This window comes from Ascaphus truei, chromosome 11 (genome assembly GCF_040206685.1).
Source record: "Ascaphus truei isolate aAscTru1 chromosome 11, aAscTru1.hap1, whole genome shotgun sequence".
Classification (NCBI taxonomy): Eukaryota; Metazoa; Chordata; class Amphibia; order Anura; family Ascaphidae; genus Ascaphus; species Ascaphus truei.
The window spans coordinates 60798971-60816685 of record NC_134493.1 but is presented as its reverse complement, the minus strand read 5'-3'; the positions used below and the strand labels follow the sequence as shown (position 1 = coordinate 60816685).

Below are 17715 nucleotides of genomic sequence, written 5' to 3'. Positions count from 1 at the left end.
GTAATAGGAACTTCATGGGGTCAGGAAGAGAAGAGATCCACGCACAGACGGTGCATCTCTGAGCAGGTATGAGTTCTGCGTTTCAGATACAAACTCTTATAGTACCAAATCTCTTCCACCTGTGGGGTATACCAGATGCCTGACATGCCTGGGTGGGGGCCGCCTATTAACCATGTGCTCCCCTCTCCCCTGAGAGACGCCTTTATTACCAGATGCCTGACATGCCTGGGTGGGGGCCGCCTTTTAACCATGTGTTCCCCTCTCCCCTGAGAGACGCCTTTATTACCAGATGCCTGACATGGCTGGGTGGGGGCCGCCTATTAACCATGTGTTCCCCTCTCCCCGAGAGACGCCTTTATTACCAGATACCTGACATGCCTGGGTGGGGGCTGCCTATTAACCATGTGTTCCCCTCTCCCCGAGAGACGCCTTTATTACCAGATACCTGACATGCCTGGGTGGGGGCTGCCTATTAACCATGTGTTCCCCTCTCCCCTGAGAGACGGCTTTATTACCAGATGCCTGACATGCCTGGGTGGGGGCTGCCTATTAACCATGTGCTCCCCTCTCCCCTGAGAGACGCCTTTATTACCAGGTGCCTGACATGGCTGGGTGGGGGCCGCCTATTAACCATGTGTTCCCCTCTCCCCTGAGAGACGCCTTTATTACCAGATGCCTGACATGCCTGGGTGGGGGCCGCCTATTAACCATGTGTTCCCCTCTCCCCTGAGAGACGCCTTTATTACCAGATGCCTGACATGCCTGGGTGGGGGCCGCCTATTAACCATGTGTTCCCCTCTCCCCTGAGAGACGCCTTTATTACCAGATGCCTGACATGCCTGGGTGGGGGCCGCCTATTAACCATGTGTTCCCCTCTCCCCTGAGAGACGCCTTTATTACCAGATGCCTGACATGCCTGGGTGGGGGCCGCCTATTAACCATGTGTTCCCCTCTCCCCTGAGAGACGCCTTTATTACCAGATGCCTGACATGGCTGGGTGGGGGCCGCCTATTAACCATGTGTTCCCCTCTCCCCTGAGAGACGCCTTTATTACCAGATGCCTGACATGCCTGGGTGGGGGCCGCCTATTAACCATGTGCTCCCCTCTCCCCTGAGAGACGCCTTTATTACCAGATGCCTGAAATGCTTGGGTGGGGGCCGCCTATTAACCATGTGTTCCCCTCTTCCTTGAGAGACGCCTTTAGAACCAGCTGACAAAGTATCCCAGGTGCCGCAGAATCAGTTAGTTTATCAATTAGGCAGCAAGTATAAGATACTCCATAACTCTCCCCCTGTAATCACCAGATTAATGCCCCCACATCCTTGCATTCGGGGGACTGTGATGAATATGTTCGTATCACAGATCCTCATTATACCATTGAGCGGGACATCATATATCTGATACTTATAAACACCATATCCTCACACAACATAACTAAGGCTGGTAGTGACCATGAATTATCTTATAGAAAACCACTCTGTTGTGATATGGATAGAGATCTTTTTATCAACTGTGATTAGGAATGTAAATGATCCTTTGTACTGTAGTGGTAGCTGGCATCAAAAAAGTAGGAAGAAGCCTAGCTAGCTATCCCTAAATCCATGTAACCTGGCGATCTATGTAAGGCTTATTTCAGCCAAATGTAATTTAATATCTGGGGAGAACAGGGAATGCGTAAATGTAAGCCATGTCTGTAAGACTGTATTTCACAGCCTGTATACTTTATTCCCTGTAAATGCAATCCCCTAGTTCAGTGAATCAGCATTGCTCTGTGATGTGATGTGGGAGTCAGCCCTGTAACGTGTAGATTGGATTATGTGACTTTATGTGCTCATTGCTGAGATAGCAGAATTGTAATGGGATTTGCATGTGTACATTTCTATGGAGGGGACTCTGTGATTTAATCAGCCGAGGTTCCTGCACAGTAATGTAGATTGGGACAAAGGTTGGGAGCGTGAAGGTGTTACAGACATTTGGTGAGTGTGAAAGAGTGGACAATCAGGTCTGGGGGTGGGCACTCTGTTCTTTTCAGACTCTCAGGCTCCTACACAGTGGGAGGTCTTGAGTGCCTCAGCACGCCCCTGCTCTGGCGTTTGTGGCATGAACCTAACTAATGCTCTGATTGGCAAGCAGCCCCCATCCCTAGTAAAGGATACCCACAGAGGGCTGTATAAGGGGTGCTGCTGATCAGAGAATCCATCAGAGGACCATCTGAGAGACACTTTGTGAAGGAGTTTGGATCTTGACTATGACCAGCTGGAAAAAAATGTCAGAAGGGCTGCTGTGTGATCAGCACTCTGATATTCTGGACGTGATGCCGACAGGGCAAGCCTTCTTGAAGCAGGCACCTGCATCTAGAAAGAATAGAGTCTACTCCCCAGTCCCCCAGTTGGTATTGTATCTTGTTTTGTGCATCTTTGTTTTGTCTGCTGGGGCACCAGAATAAACCTAATTTTATTCAACAACTTTGTCGTTTCTGGTGCTAGCGATCACGGTGGTTTCGGTGTAAAAGTACTGGTCTCCTGTGACAATCCTTTTCTGAAGCTCTTCCCTCCAGATAAATATCTTCCTCTGTGACACCTCTGGGTCCTTGTAACTCATCAACTGCCCCCTTTCCTCCCCTCTGTAACTCATCATCTGCCCCTCCTCCCTGTAACTCAACAACTTCCCACCCCCCAAAGCCATCTTAATATGAATAGTGATTATGTAGTTACTTTCTGAACAGGCAGAATACATTCTCATAATTATCAGATTTCCCCTCAACCCAGGAACACGTGACGTTTTGTGTCACACATCTGCATTGTGAGGAAACGGAGACTAAAAAGGCCGGTAAGAAAACACTAGTACCAAGTATTACCTGGCCTTATTGTGACAATGACTAATACATACGCACATTTTATGAAGGTTTGACCTATATTTTTGCGCTAAAATTTGAGGCACAAAACAAATTCAAATCTGATCTTAGAACAGAGGTCCCAAGCTCTCCTCCTCCTCCATAGCGCGTCTCTCCTCCACCACAGCGCGTCTCTCCTCCCCCATAGCGCGTCTCTCCTCCTGTGGTCTAATAATCTCAGCGCTTTCCTGGCTCTCTCAGTGAGTATAAGGAGGCGCTGGGTAAATCATTACATTGACACTTCATGGGTTTTATTTCACAAAGTTGGACGATTGTGTAAGAAGGTAAAAAAAATCTGATCAGCCTCACGTTGCATTATATATTTTGGTGCTGTGCTTGTGTTCCTAAAGCTGCAGTCCCCGTCTGCACCGCAGCATGCACGCCCGGGAGGGGGGTGGGGCGGCGCGTGGAAAAAAGTACTAAAGTACTGTAATAAATCCGGACAGAAATGTGGAGTCAGAGACTGGATCCCACTTCCAGGGGACTCGCAAAAGCAGTTACTGTACATAAAATATATAGTATATCAAAAAATGGTCTAACCCGCACTCAGAGAAGTTCAGAATTGATCCAAAGTAATATTTTTAATAGTATCCAAAAATTGTACAGTAACCATATGAAAAGATATATAATGCGACACACAGAAATCCGCTAACAATGCACAGTGCAAAAAACGGGAAAGGGAAGACAAACATACATATAAGGGAAATAAAAACGCGCACACAGGAAAATATCAAAGGGAAAGGGTCCCCTGATCCTTTTGGGCGGATATAGTGCTTTTTTCACTTTTATATTTTCCTGTGTGTGTGTTTTTATTTCCCTTATATGTATGTTTGTCTTCCCTTTCCCGTTTTTTTGCATTGTTATCTGATTTCTGTGTTCTGCATTATATCTTTTCATATGGTTATTGTATTATTTTTAGATACCAGTAAAAATATTACTTTTATCCAATTCTGGAATGGTGTTCTCCGAGTGCGGGGAGACCATTTTTGGATATACTGTATATTTACCTGGGAGTTTGTTGGGACTCCATGTCACCCAGCACCTTCCTCATATTAGATAGATTGAAACTGATTCTTAACCTGTGTGGTGCCTTTTGCCTTGTATGATACAAGTTAAATAAAATGTGTTAATTCCCAAAATACGTTTGGGTCGCAATAAAAGGGATACACTTCTTTACCAAAAGATCGCGCTTTGCTCTAGCCATGAGCGCGGAGCCTTAAAACGAGCAAAAAGTCCATGATATAGACACGATGTCATGAGGCTCTCAAAGGGTTAATGCAGTGTAGGAGCCCCTGACACACTCTCCTTAACTTGGTGTTGCCCTGGATTAGAAGGAAGGTTTGTGCTGTGGGGTAGCACAGGATAAAGAACCCACAGATTTTTGTCGAAATGTTTTCCATATAATGGGGAATGGTGAGGAGGTAGAGATTTGTTATGCTGAGAGACATGGAGAGGACAACAAGTAGTATCATGGTCCTGGCTGCTCTGGAATGAACCTGTAACCGGGGAATGCTGAAGTCTGATGTCTTCTGCTTCATCCTCCAGACGTGTCCCCAGAGAGAAGTCAGTGTGAGCCCAATAGAAATGAGGGATAGCAGGAAGGGCAAACAGCATCCTAGCACGGCCGCAATGACTATTTTAGAGATATAAAAAGCCGGTGTTTCACTGATCACGCTGCAGTTGGCTGTGAGACTGTAAGTGCTGTTTTCCTGGTGATCTATTTGCTGACAAAGCCACAGCGTTGGGACACTTATAATAAAGGATCCCACGACTGACATCAGCAGCAGCTTCTGCAACACAGAAGAAACCCATAGCTTCACTCGGAGGAAGAGACGATGCATGAAGTTGGCAATTTTGATGCAGTAGTAGACACAGAGCCAGGCAGTGAGCCAGATGTTTAAATAAAGTTGGAACATCGCAAGAGAAGTCACAGCTATGAAGATCTCTCTGTAGAACCGGATGTGAGTCGGGACCAGGTACAGGAACAATTGTGTATTTATAGTATACTGCAACATTAAATTAGACAGTCCCATACTAAGTAGGATGAGATCACACTGATTCAGGCTGGTATCTTTTCTCCAGTTTCTGTAGCTCACAGCCATGATACACGAGTTGAAGATGGTGCCTTCTATGGTTCCAATTGTACTGATGGTAACCATCAATATATTATCCCAAGTCAGCATATTGCTCTTCTGCGTGTGTTACTGCTCTTCCTCTCTGATGTATGAGCGTTACACCTGGTGCCTCGGTATCTGACTGGCACATGGGGCAGAGCCGGGATAAAATAAACGTGTGTGCAAAGCACATGCAAATGTCCTGGTGTCTCCTTTCTGGGTTTCTTCTAGATGTTGTGGTTGGGATCTCTCAGATCACATCTCTGGCACCGAACCTTTATTTGGGCCGTATCAGTTATTTTCCTGAATTTACAGTAAGAATAAAACGTGTTTCCAGCTTTACCTCTAACCGGGGAATGCTGAAGTCTGATGTCTTCTGCTTCATCCTCCAGACGTGTCCCCAGAGAGAAGTCAGTGTGAGCCCAATAGCAATGAATGATAGCAGGAAGGGCAAACAGCTTCCTAGCACGGCCGCAATGACTATGATAGAGATATATAAAGCAGATGTTTCACTGACTGCACTGCAGTTGGCTATGAGACTGTAAGTGCTGTTTTCCTGGGGATCTATTTGCCGACAAGTCCACAGCAATGGGACACTTATAATAAAGGATCCCACGGCTGACATCAGCAGCAGCTTCTGCAACACAGAAGAAACCCATAGCTTCACTCGGAAGAAGAGACGATGCATGAAGTTGGCAATTTTGATGCAGTAGTAGACACAGAGCCAGGCAGTGAGCCAGAAGTTTAAGAATATTAGGGAAATCTGAAGAAAAATCAGAGATGAGCCGATCTCTCTGTAGAACCAGATGTGAGACCGGACCAGGAGCAGGAACGATTGTGTGCTCATTATACACTGTAGGGCTAAATTATTCAGACCCATACTAAGTAGGATGAGATCGCACTGATTGTGGCTGGTATCTTTTCACCAGTTTCTGTAGCTCACAGCCATGATACACGAGTTGAAGATGGTGCCTGCTATGCAGGGAATTGTATTGATGGTTACCACCAATATACGAACCCAAGTCAGCATATTGCTCTTCTGCGTGTGTTACTGCTCTTCCTCTCTGATGTATGAGCGTTACACCTGGTGCCTCGGTATCTGACTGGCACATGGGGCAGAGCCGGGATAAAATAAACGTGTGTGCAAAGCACATGCAAATGTCCTGGTGTCTCCTTTCTGTGTTCCCGATCCTGTATATGAGATCTCTCCGTATCAGTCATTCTACTGAATTTAGACTTTAAGTGCGCTTCCGGCTTTAGAGAAAAGTGACGTCAGAAAGTTTAACTTTTTTTTTTAAGTTTGGGAGCAACATTTGGAGGAACCCAAGAAATAAATAGCATTAATGAATTATTTTATTTACAGCAATGGTTTACTCATATAGATATTATCTACATTCACGAGTCCTGCTAATAGTCTAACGAAGGAGATTCAAACAGTTTAATTGTGGGTCATATTCCCAATCTGGACACCTACAGTAAATGTTACCAAAAGGTTATATACAGGGCAAAGGGAGGTGTAGAGTACTTTCTAAATCTATATGGCTCTCACCTAGACTGCTTTACCCAACATGAACAGACATGAGATACAGAGACCTGCAGTATAATATGGGGGTAATTATTTAACGTAATGAGAAGCCAAACAGCCGGAGACTTTATGTTCTGTGCAGAGAATTCTCCCTTTCTGGGTGTGTGCGTTCAAGAGCTATCTTCCTGTAAATGTTATATGTGGGAGCGTACACAATGCTGGGCGCCACTGTCCTCATAGGAAATACTGTTTTGTTGTTTCTTGATTAATTACATATTATTTGGTTTCTAAGGAGGATTTTCCAATCATATATACATTCTAAGTATATTTTAATGCTTGCTTTGGAGAATTTTCCCTTACCCATTTCCAATCCCAGTTTTATCCATTTCCAGACCCAGTTTTACCCATTTCAAAGCCCAGTTAAAGGCCTCAGCCAGCACCTGTATAACGTTACCCGTAGGTGGCAGCTCTGTGACTTTCATTTGCATTTCCAAATAACTTTGATGATGAGAACATTTCATTTGGAAATATTCAAATGTGATAGATGACATTAATACTCCCAGCAGGATCGGGTGATATGAGGAGACGCTGTTATTATAATAACTTTATAGAGCACCTGGCAAATCCAAAGAACCTGACTGTGACAGGAAAGGGTTAATCCCCCAGCATGCTGCGCTGCCTGAGCCGTTTAGTGTTATAGTTTGTGGTAGAAATCTCCCTTTCTTCCATGGGAAGTGTGTGGCCCTGGGGATGTGCTCGCTGTATTCTGTGTTCCCTGTGTACTATGTAACCGCCGCCCTCCTGCCATTTGTAATGTTCCTGTGATAGAGGGGGTAACCAGGCTATACAATAAAGGTTAAGTCCTCTGGTTAGCCCTGGAACCGTGCGGTCCCTGGTAGCTCCATAAGCCAGGGACCAGGGATAATACAGGTGGAAAATAAAGGGACTCCTGCTTTTTTCTGTTTTCATGTTCTTTTAGCCCTAGAACTGTGAGATTTCTTGGTGTCAATTTTAGGTGAGATATTTTGGTAAGATTGCAATTATTTTATTTCAAGAAGTTCGGAGACTGGAGCTACCGGTAGTACGTTAATTCTACCCAGCGAGCAGCATGCAGAAATGGTAAGGCAAAGGAGCACAGCACATGATCCATCCGTGAAGTAGAAATACATTCTCAGATGAAAACTTGGAGTATAGAGTTCAGAATAGTCAAAGTCTGTTAGCCATGGTCTGGGGTTGGAGAGATCAGAATCATGGAAGTCCGTATATCCGTGGTCTGGGGTTGGAGAGGTCAGAATCGTGGAAGTCCATATAGCCGTGGTCAGGGGTTGGAGAGGATAGAATCGTGGATGTCCGTATAGCTGTGATCTGGGGTTGGAGAGGTCAGAATCGTGGAAGTCCGTATAGCCATGGTCGGGGGTTGGAGAGGTCAGAATCATGGAAGTCTGTATAGCCGTGGTCAGGGGTTGGAGAGGATAGAATCATGGAAGTCTGTAAAGCCGTGGTCAGGGGTTGGAGAGGATAGAATCGTGGAAGTCCATATAGCCGTGGTCAGGGGTTGGAGAGGATAGAAACGTGGAAGTCTGTATAGCCGTGTTCAGGGGTTGGAGAGGATAAAATCGTGGAAGTCTGTATAGCCCTGGTCTTGGTTTGGAGAGGTCAGAATCATGGATGTCCGTATAGCTGTGGTCTGGGGTTGGAGAGATCAGAATCGTGGAAGTCCGTATAGCCGTGGCCTGGGGTTAGAGAGGTTAGAATCGTGGAAGTCCATATAGCTGTGGTCTGGGGTTGGAGAGATCAGAATCGTGGATGTCCGTATAGCTGTGGTCTGGGGTTGGAGAGATCAGAATCGTGGAAGTCCGTATAGCCGTGGTCTGGGGTTGGAGAGATCAGAATAATGGAAGTCCGTATAGCCGTGGTCTGGGGTTGGAGAGATCAGAATCATGGAAGTCCGAATAGCCGTGGCCTGGGGTTAGAGAGGTTAGAATCATGGAGGCCCGTATAGCCGTGGTCTGGGGTTGGAGAGATCAGAATCATGGAAGTCCGTATAGCCGTTGTCTGGGGTTGGAGAGATCAGAATCGTGGAAGTCCGTATAGCCGTGGTCTGGGGTTGGAGAGATCAGAATCATGGAAGTCCGTATAGCCGTTGTCTGGGGTTGGAGAGATCAGAATCGTGGAAGTCCGTAAAGCTGTGTTCTGGGGTTGGAGGGATCAGATTTGTGGAAGTCCGTATAGCCGTGGTCTGGGGTTGGAGAGATCAGAATCATGGAAGTCCGTATAGCTGTGATCTGGGGTTGGAGAGGTTAGAATCGTGGAAGTCCGTATAGCCGTGGTCTGGGGTTGGAGAGGTCAGAATAGTATATGTCCGTATAGCCGTGGTCTGGGGTTGGAGAGGTCAGAATAGTAGATGTCCTTATAGCCGTGGTCTGGGGTTGGAGAGGTCAGAATAGTAAATGTCCGTATAGCCGTGGTCTGGGGTTGGAGAGGTCAAAATAGTAGATGTCCGTATAGACGTGGTCTGGGGTTGGAGAGGTTAGAATCGTGGAAGTCCGTATAGCCGTGGTCTGGGGTTGGAGAGGTCAAAATAGTAGATGTCGGTATAGCCGTTGTCAGGGGTTGGAGAGGTCAGAATAGTAGATGTCCATATAGCCGTGGTCTGGGTTGGAGAGATCCGCAGAGTTGAGTGTAAGCGGGGGTCAATAGCCAGAGAGATTCCAAGGATTAGACGGGTCGGTAGACGAAGGGTTAACTGCAAGAAGACGCAGGACAAAGAGCAAGACACAACGGAAGTAGGAGCTCAAGGCTACAAGAGGTTATGCTCAGCAATGACTGGGAGTGAGAGCAGAGTACTTATGGGAAACAGCAACCAGAAGCAAGGGAGGCGGAGTGGAGGCGCGGCATCTGCGGAGGCAAGGATTGGCTGCAGGAGACAAGTGGGCTAATGAATATTTGCCCCGCAGCTGGGGAGCGGTGCACGTCGTCACGTGTGCGACAGCAGATGTGGGCCTGTTACTTGCTACTGAAAGCGTGCTGTGTTTGCAATGCTGGGGTCTGTTCAGGGATTGCAAGAGGATTTGGGGGATGGGAGGGGAAGTTGTATGCAGACAAGTATTGGGAGGGTCAGGGGTGATTGGGTGTGCAGGATAACACGCGTGGGATAATAGTGTGGAGAAATTAGCTCACCGTTTGCTACCTAGCGATGTTCTTGTGTAGATGAAGTTACAGAAGCATTCAGTCTCCAGTCCACCTCTAGTCCAACTATTGTCTAACTACATATTCACGTAAAGTTTCCAACTTTAACATGCACACTCATAAGATGCTATGCTGCCCTGCGGATCATAGAACCGGGGACAAATAATGTCCCCTCCATAGCGCGTCTCTCCTGTTCTAATAATGTCAATGCTTTCCTGGCTCTCTCAGTGAGAATAAGGAGGCGCTGGGTACATCATTGCATTGACACTTCATGGGTTTTATTTCAGAAAGTTTGACGATTGTGTAAGGAGATAAAAAAATTGCATTTCAAGAGAAACTTCTTTGTCTTTTGTCACAGCAATTGTATTTGTGATGGTGATGTTTTTCATTTATTATCAAAAACACGATTTCAGTGACAAAAACACAGATACATTTGACTTAGAATGCACGTGCCTGGCACACACCCCTGTTTTAGCTATTTGTACTTCTATATTTATACTAACTGTGAATTCCTTGTGTGTGTGTGTGTGTGTGTGTGTGAGGATGGGGACTGGGTGTGTGAGGGTCTGTGTTTGTATATATGTGTGTGTATGTAGGAGACTGTGTGTGTGTGTGTGTGTGAGTGTGTGTGTGTGCGTGTGTTGTGTGTGTGTGAGAGAGACTGTGCGTGCGTATGTGTTTATGTGTGAGACTGTGTGTGTGTGTGAGACTCGGTGTGTGTGAGTGTGTTTGTGTGTGTGTGTTTATGAGAGACTGTGTTTGTGTGTGTGTGTGTGTGTCTCTGTGTTTTTGTGTGTGAGACTTTGTGTGTGTGTGTGGCTCTGTGTGTTTGTGTGTGTGACAGTGGGGTGTGTGACTGTGCATGTGTGTGTGTTTGTGAATGTGTGTGACTGTGAATGTGTGTGGCTGTGTGTGTGTGTTACTGTGTGTGTGACTGTGAATGTGTGTATCTGTGACTTTGTATGTGCGTATGTGTGTGACGTTGTGTGTGCATGTGTGTATATATGAGAATCTGTGTTTGTGTGTGACTGTGTGTGTTTGTGCGTGTGTGTATGTGTGACTGTGTGTGTGTGTGTTTGTGTGTGTATTTGTATGTGTGACTGTGTGTGTGTTTGTGCGTGTGACTGTGTGTGTGTGCCTCTGTGTGTGTCTGTTTCATCACCGGGATCTCGGGAGACGCGTCTCCCTCACAACCCCGGGGCTCGGTCCCTTCCTTCTTCATCTTCCTACTCCAGCCTTGTTGCAGGGTTTTCTTTATCTCCCCGGGTCCTCTCCTCACCCTCTTTCCAGCTTCTCTTATGTGTGTTGCGCATGCGCAGAGACCCGCAGGCCGTTGTGCGCATGCATAGAGGCCCGAGATGCGCTTGCGCAAAGGCACGTAGCCGGTGGTGTGCATGGGCAGAGGTGCGCGGTGCCCGGCGTTCCCACTTCTCCTCTTTCCACCCTCCGTCAGCTTCTTTTATGTGTGTTGTGCATGCGCAGAGACCCACAAGCCGTCGGGCGCATGTGTTGAGGCCCGTAATGTGCATGCGCAGAGGCCTGCGGGCCGTTGTGCGCATGCACAGAGACCTGCGGGCCGTTGTGCGCATGTGCAGATCCCGTGGCCTGTGGTGCGTATGAGCTAAGATGCGCGGTACTCGGTGTTCCCCGGCCCCTCTCTCCACCCTCCGTCCAGCTCTCTTTTGTGTGTTGCGCATGAGCTGAGGCCCACGGTGCACACGCGTAGAGTTAAGTCCCAATGTTGTTACGTCACTTCCGTGATACGTTTTCGTTAACACCAATGACATTTTCCCGATTAAAACTGTAGGTGCCAGCAAAGAAGTTTCACTTCCAAAAATCTAAATTGATCCTCATATCATCATATTTCTGGTGCCGTGTGTGTGTTCCTTAGACTTTCTGTGACGAGATGTATGTGACAGACAGCACCTTCCTGTCAGTATGGAATTAGATATATTATATACATTCCCAGTCCTGGGCGAGTGAGAAAAAGTCTGGGATAGGACGAAACGCGTCAAAGTGTTCATGCTGTACTGTGCTGGTTACTAATAAAGTTTTTTACACCATACGTTGGCTGAGTGAAGGTGCTGTGAACCTCGGGAGCATTCTTTCTCTTCTACTTGTGACGTCACATCCGGTTGGAGCACGCAGACGCCATCCACAGCGGGATCCCTCCATTGCAGAGTCTCCGGATCAAGCTGTGAGCTGCAAACAGGGACGGCTTTTCCTAGGGACCTCCACGCGGTACACAGGGGAGACAGGTGAGGTTTATGGTAGCCGGGCTGTGATTTACTAGGGGGCGCCCCCCGGGAGGTGTCCCCGTGTACCTCTACCGGTGTTCCAATACCCCCTCCCCATGTTAGTATCGGAGGTACCCCACATTCATATTTATACCTATATTACTAAATAATGGGCGTCCAACCTTCTGTCTTTAAACGCACTCCATAGTGCCTGGTTAGTGGCCTCGATATTTGGGGGTCATACCCTAGTTTTTTCTACTGGGCGAGTGAGAGACATTAGCTCCCGCTCTGGTTCTGCTGTTACATCGGTACCTTCCCTCTGTACAATTACCTGTCTATAAACACAAACAAGGGAGCACATTTATTACTAGCAGTTGTATATTTATTGTGTTACAGACACCCGCAGTGTAAGTGGCTCATTACATGATGAAGAAACTAATGTGGATGTGACAGCTACACAAAGTATTAACTAAAGTACAGTAATAAATCCAGCCAGAACCGTGGGGTCAGAGACTGGATCCCACTTCCAGAGGACTCGCAAAAGCAGCTACATAAAATGTGTTCAGTCCCAAAATATGTTTGCTCTGTCGCATTGTCACCGTCGCGCTTACTATAAGCGGCGGCGGCGGCAATGCATTGTTTTTAGTCACCTGCACTATAAGCGCGTCCAGTGTTACCTAAAGGTTATATACAGGGTTAAGGAAGGGGCAGTGAATATATTCTAAATGTATATAGCTCTCTCTGAGACTGATGCGCCCAACATGAACAGACATGAGATACAGGGACCTGCAGTACAATATGGGGGTAATTATTTAACACAGTGAGAAGCCAAACAGCTGGAGACTTTATGTTCTGTGCAGAGATTTCTCCCTTTCTGGGTGTGTGCGTTCCCGAGCTATCTTCCTGTAAATGTTATATGTGGGAGCGTACACAATGCTGGCCGCCATTTTCCTCATAGGAAATACTGTTTGTTTGCTTATTAGTTTATTGTTTATCATATTGTTTTTAAGGAATATTTCCAATAATATTAAATGGATAGTTGTTAAAGTGCTTGTTTTGGGAATTTTCTGATTTCCAATCCCAGTTTAATCCATTTCCAAACCCAGTTTTACCCATTTCCAAGCCCAGTTGAAGGCCTCAGCCAGCACCAGTATAACGTTACCCGGAGGTGGCAGCTCTGTGGCTTTCATTTGCATTTCCAAATAACTTTGATGATGAGAACATTTCATTTGGAAAGATTCAAATGTGATAGATGACATTAATACTCCCAGCAGGATCGGGTGATATGAGGAGATGCTGTTATTATAATAACTTTATAGAGCACCTGGCAAAGCCAAAGAACCTGACGGTGACAGAAAGGGTTAATCCCCCAGCATGCAGCGCTGCCTGAGCCGTTTGGTGTTATAGTTTGTGGTAGAGATCTCCCTTTCTTCCATGGGAAGTTGCTGGCGTTGATCTGTACCCTGAAAAGCTTACATTGGACAATTTTCCCTTAGCCCCTTCCACACCCAGATTTTACCCATTTTCAAGCGCAGTTGAAGGCCTCAGCCAGCACCAGTATAACGTTACCCGGATTTGGCAGCTCTGTGACTTTCATTTGCATTTCAAAATAACTTTGATGAAGAGAACATTTCATTTGGAAAGATTCAAATGTGATAGATGACATTAATACTCCCATCAGGATCGGGTGATATGAGGAGATGCTGTTATTATAATAACTTTATAGAGCACCTGGCATATCCAAAGACCTTGGCCATAATAATATACAGGCATTTACTCACCCACTTCTGTTGGGACCAGGGCTTTCTTATCTCGATGTCAGTCTCCAAAGCAGAGAAGGTGATAGGAGTATTAATACTGCACAATCCAAGCAGCAAAAGTACTCGAACTTGACTGCACATGACACATACACACATACAAGCAGTCCTCGGTTATCCGACACAATGCGTTGCTCAAAATGGCGTTGTAAAGCGAAACGTTGTAAAGCGAAACACGTTTTCCCATAGGAACACTGTTTAAATGAAAGGTTCCGTTCCTGAAGGCATTTTTAACACTAAAACACACCAAATATTTTTTGCAGGCAATAAGATATGCAGCACACACATAAATTATATAGTGTATATACAGTACTGTATTATATATAATATAACATAATAAAGAATATATTATATAGTATAATATTATATATATATACGCTCTGCAACGTTGTTTATGTGAATGTGTATATATATACACACATACACCACGTTGCAAAGCGTCGTAAGAGCGTTGGATAAACCATTTTGGCGTTGTAAAAATGAATATAGGTATGCATTGCATAGCGTTGGATAAGCCATTCGTTGTAAAGCGAAGCGTTGTCAAACGAGGACTGCCTGTATATGTATAGGGGGGGTGTATTATATAACCGAGGACTGCCTGTATATGTATAGGGGGGGTGTATTATATAAACGAGGACTGCCTGTATATGTATAGGGGGGGTGTATTATATAAACGAGGACTGCCTGTATATGTATAGGGGGGGTGTATTATATAACCGAGGACTGCCTGTATATGTATAGGGGGGGTGTATTATATAACCGAGGACTGCCTGTATATGTATAGGGGGGGTGTATTATATAACCGAGGACTGCCTGTATATGTATAGGGGGGGTGTATTATATAACCGAGGACTGCCTGTATATGTATAGGGGGGGTGTATTATATAACCGAGGACTGCCTGTATATGTATAGGGGGGGTGTATTATATAAACGAGGACTGCCTGTATATGTATAGGGGGGGTGTATTATATAACCGAGGACTGCCTGTATATGTATAGGGGGGGTGTATTATATAACCGAGGACTGCCTGTATATGTATAGGGGGGGTGTATTATATAACCGAGGACTGCCTGTATATGTATAGGGGGGGGTGTATTATATAAACGAGGACTGCCTGTATATGTATAGGGGGGTGTATTAAGTTGTTCTACACTTTTTATTTCTATTTTTAGATAGTGTGTTTTTGCACTGATATTTTTTGGCATCTCCTCCCCCCTCCCCCCCCCTCCCCCCTCCCCCCTTTTTAAATATTATTTATTAATTTATATTAAATATTTATTAATAATGACTAATTTACTAATTAACTAATTATTAATACTTAATACTTGTTATTAATTATTACTTAAAAACTAGTAATAATTATTATAAATTAATAAGAAACAACAAAGGGATAGGGAGTGATCACAGAACCATACTAATTGAATAAAGTGGTCAAATATATCAATGTGGTAATCAAATAATGGGTGCAAACTGTGAACTGAAAAGTGAATCAGAAAATGTGAAGGGAAACACAAAATGGATGTGCCCCCTAAAAGAATTCACTTAAATGCACACCAAAACAGTGTAAAATGTAACTTTTAATAAATTTACTTAAAACATATATTACCAAAGTAATGTGTAATGTGAATTAAAAATATATTAAATCAACATTATCAGGCAACCGTGTCGTCTATTTTAAGTATATACTATCCCATTGAACCACTTGATAATGGTGGGATAAGAGGACACAGGTTGCTAGAAGTCAGGGTGTTAACCCCTCTGGAGCAACGATGAGACCCAAAAATAAAGATATATAAATGTACACAAGTGAGTGGCCAGTGTGTTAAATGTCCAGCTACCTTGCTAGAACAACCAGCACTGCGCACTATAATAGAGACTTTAGTGTGTTAAAGTAAGAGTGCTGGAGTGATAAAGCTGGCAAGTGCAGTGATAAATGTGATACACTGCAGCATAGACCTGCCAGAAACAGCAGTGCTGTGCAAGGAAAGCAGGCACACTCACTATAAATGAAGAATAAATAATTAACTACACGGTTGCCTGATAATGTTGATTTAATATATTTTTAATTCACATTACACATTACTTTGGTAATATATGTTTTAAGTAAATTTATTAAAAGTTAAATTTTACACTGTTTTGGTGTGCATTTAAGTGAATTCTTTTAGGGGGCACATCCATTTTGTGTTTCCCTTCACCTTTTCTGATTATAAATTAATAAGTATTAATAAATAATCAATTCATAATAAGTAATAATTAATTAATAATAAAATCGGGAGCCATGCTCACACCGCGTTATAATGGATTTGCGTTCTAGCGGATAGCGCTATAACGGGGTTGAGCTGTATATATTTTGGGGGTGGGGAGGCTTTATATATGTATTTGGGGAATTTTTTTGTGTTTCGGCGGGTTATGTGTTTGAGAGTTTTTTTATGTGTATTTGAGGGGGAGAGGGTATGTGTTAATTAGTTACATGGTTACATAGTTACACAGTAGATGAGGTTGGAAAAAGACATACAGCCATTGAGTTCAACCAATGCTAACCTTAGAGGACAGATACTTTATCCTCGCCCTGCTGCACCATTGGGAGGGGGGGGAGAACTGCCTGGAGCACTCAGGACCGCCCTTGGATGATGGAGGGGCGAGGAAGCTGCAGATTAGAAAGCTGCCTGTGGGGATTGTGCTGCATGCAGGACTCAGAGCCAGCAACGGCTCCGTTCAGCCAGCCCCAAATCAACTGCTGGGAAGGCACCTTCAGGTCTGCGGGGAACAAAGGGTCTCCCCGCTCAGAGCCCTTCCCCGGACCGGATAGCCAACACTTTCCTGCCCTCCATTTGTTCTCAGTCCCCAGCCTTTTGACCTAAACCGGCATTTCCTTGCAAACAGCACAGGTCATTTAATTACTGTGTCTGCCTGCAAGAAAATCCTTACACATCGCTTGGTCATGCTGACTGCTTTTTCTAAGCCGTATGGGGAACAGGCTACCTCCCAACACGGTGAATACACTTTACTTTAATGGGAATAAAGTGTTGTTATACATGTGTACAGTTACCACATCCCTGCCCCCTTTATACAGTTTTCCCCTTAAACCCCTGTTCTCAAAGTCCCGGTCCTGCAGTTATTTCCTATGAAGGATCCTAAATACACAGGACAGCCCCAGCTTATAAACTCACAGGGGACAGTTTTAGGGAACCTGGTTACAGGGGATACATTAATACACTTTACTGACCCCAAGAGCTGACACAGCCCATTACACACATATTTAGGGGCAGCCAGCCAGGCTTCACCTTTATGATGAAGGCCGGCTACCCCTACCGTCACACTGACTTATTCTGTTAGCTAGCATTTTCAAATACATTTTGATGTCTGTATTTATTAAGGAGATTGGTCAATAACTTTTACAATTGGTCGGATCGTTACCTTGTTTGTAGATTTAAGAAATGGACGCTTGCAGCATATGTTCTGGGAATGAAGCACCCGCCATTATTGAATTAAACATACGGAGAAGATGTGGGGATAACATATTTGCCAATTATTTGTAGTACAAATTAGAAGACCCATCCTGACCGGGTGCCTTAGATGGCTTTAGCTATTTAATCACTTGTAGTAGCTTCTCTAGTGTAAATTCCTGTCTTAAGTCCTCACTCTCCCCCTGCTAAACCCAGGCAGGTTTGAGTCCGCTAGGAAATGTTTTAATGCCTGTCTCGTGTTCCTATTATGTGTGACCTTTTCTCTATTATATACATTTTCATAATATTTTTTTAATTCCTCTTCTATTAGTTTAGGATTGGAAGTCACATTTCCCGCTTTTAGTCTAATAGTGTATGTTAAAATGCGTTTGCCTATTCCTAAATGTATTTGCTAGTAAGGTATCTGGCTTGTTTGCTTTTTCAAAACACTTTCTCTTTGACCAACTCAAAGAATTTTCAGCCTGGGAGGCC

General features: G+C 44.8%; 1 protein-coding gene across 1 annotated transcript; it reads right to left on the bottom strand.

Annotated features, from left to right (window-relative positions):
* Positions 1-4147: 4147 nt before the first annotated feature.
* Positions 4148-5077, bottom strand: LOC142462914 (taste receptor type 2 member 40-like). Its single transcript, XM_075565130.1, has one exon. It carries the CDS (start codon positions 5075-5077, stop codon positions 4148-4150), a length of 930 nt encoding a protein of 309 aa, XP_075421245.1.
* Between the last annotated feature and the right edge of the window lie 12638 nt (positions 5078-17715).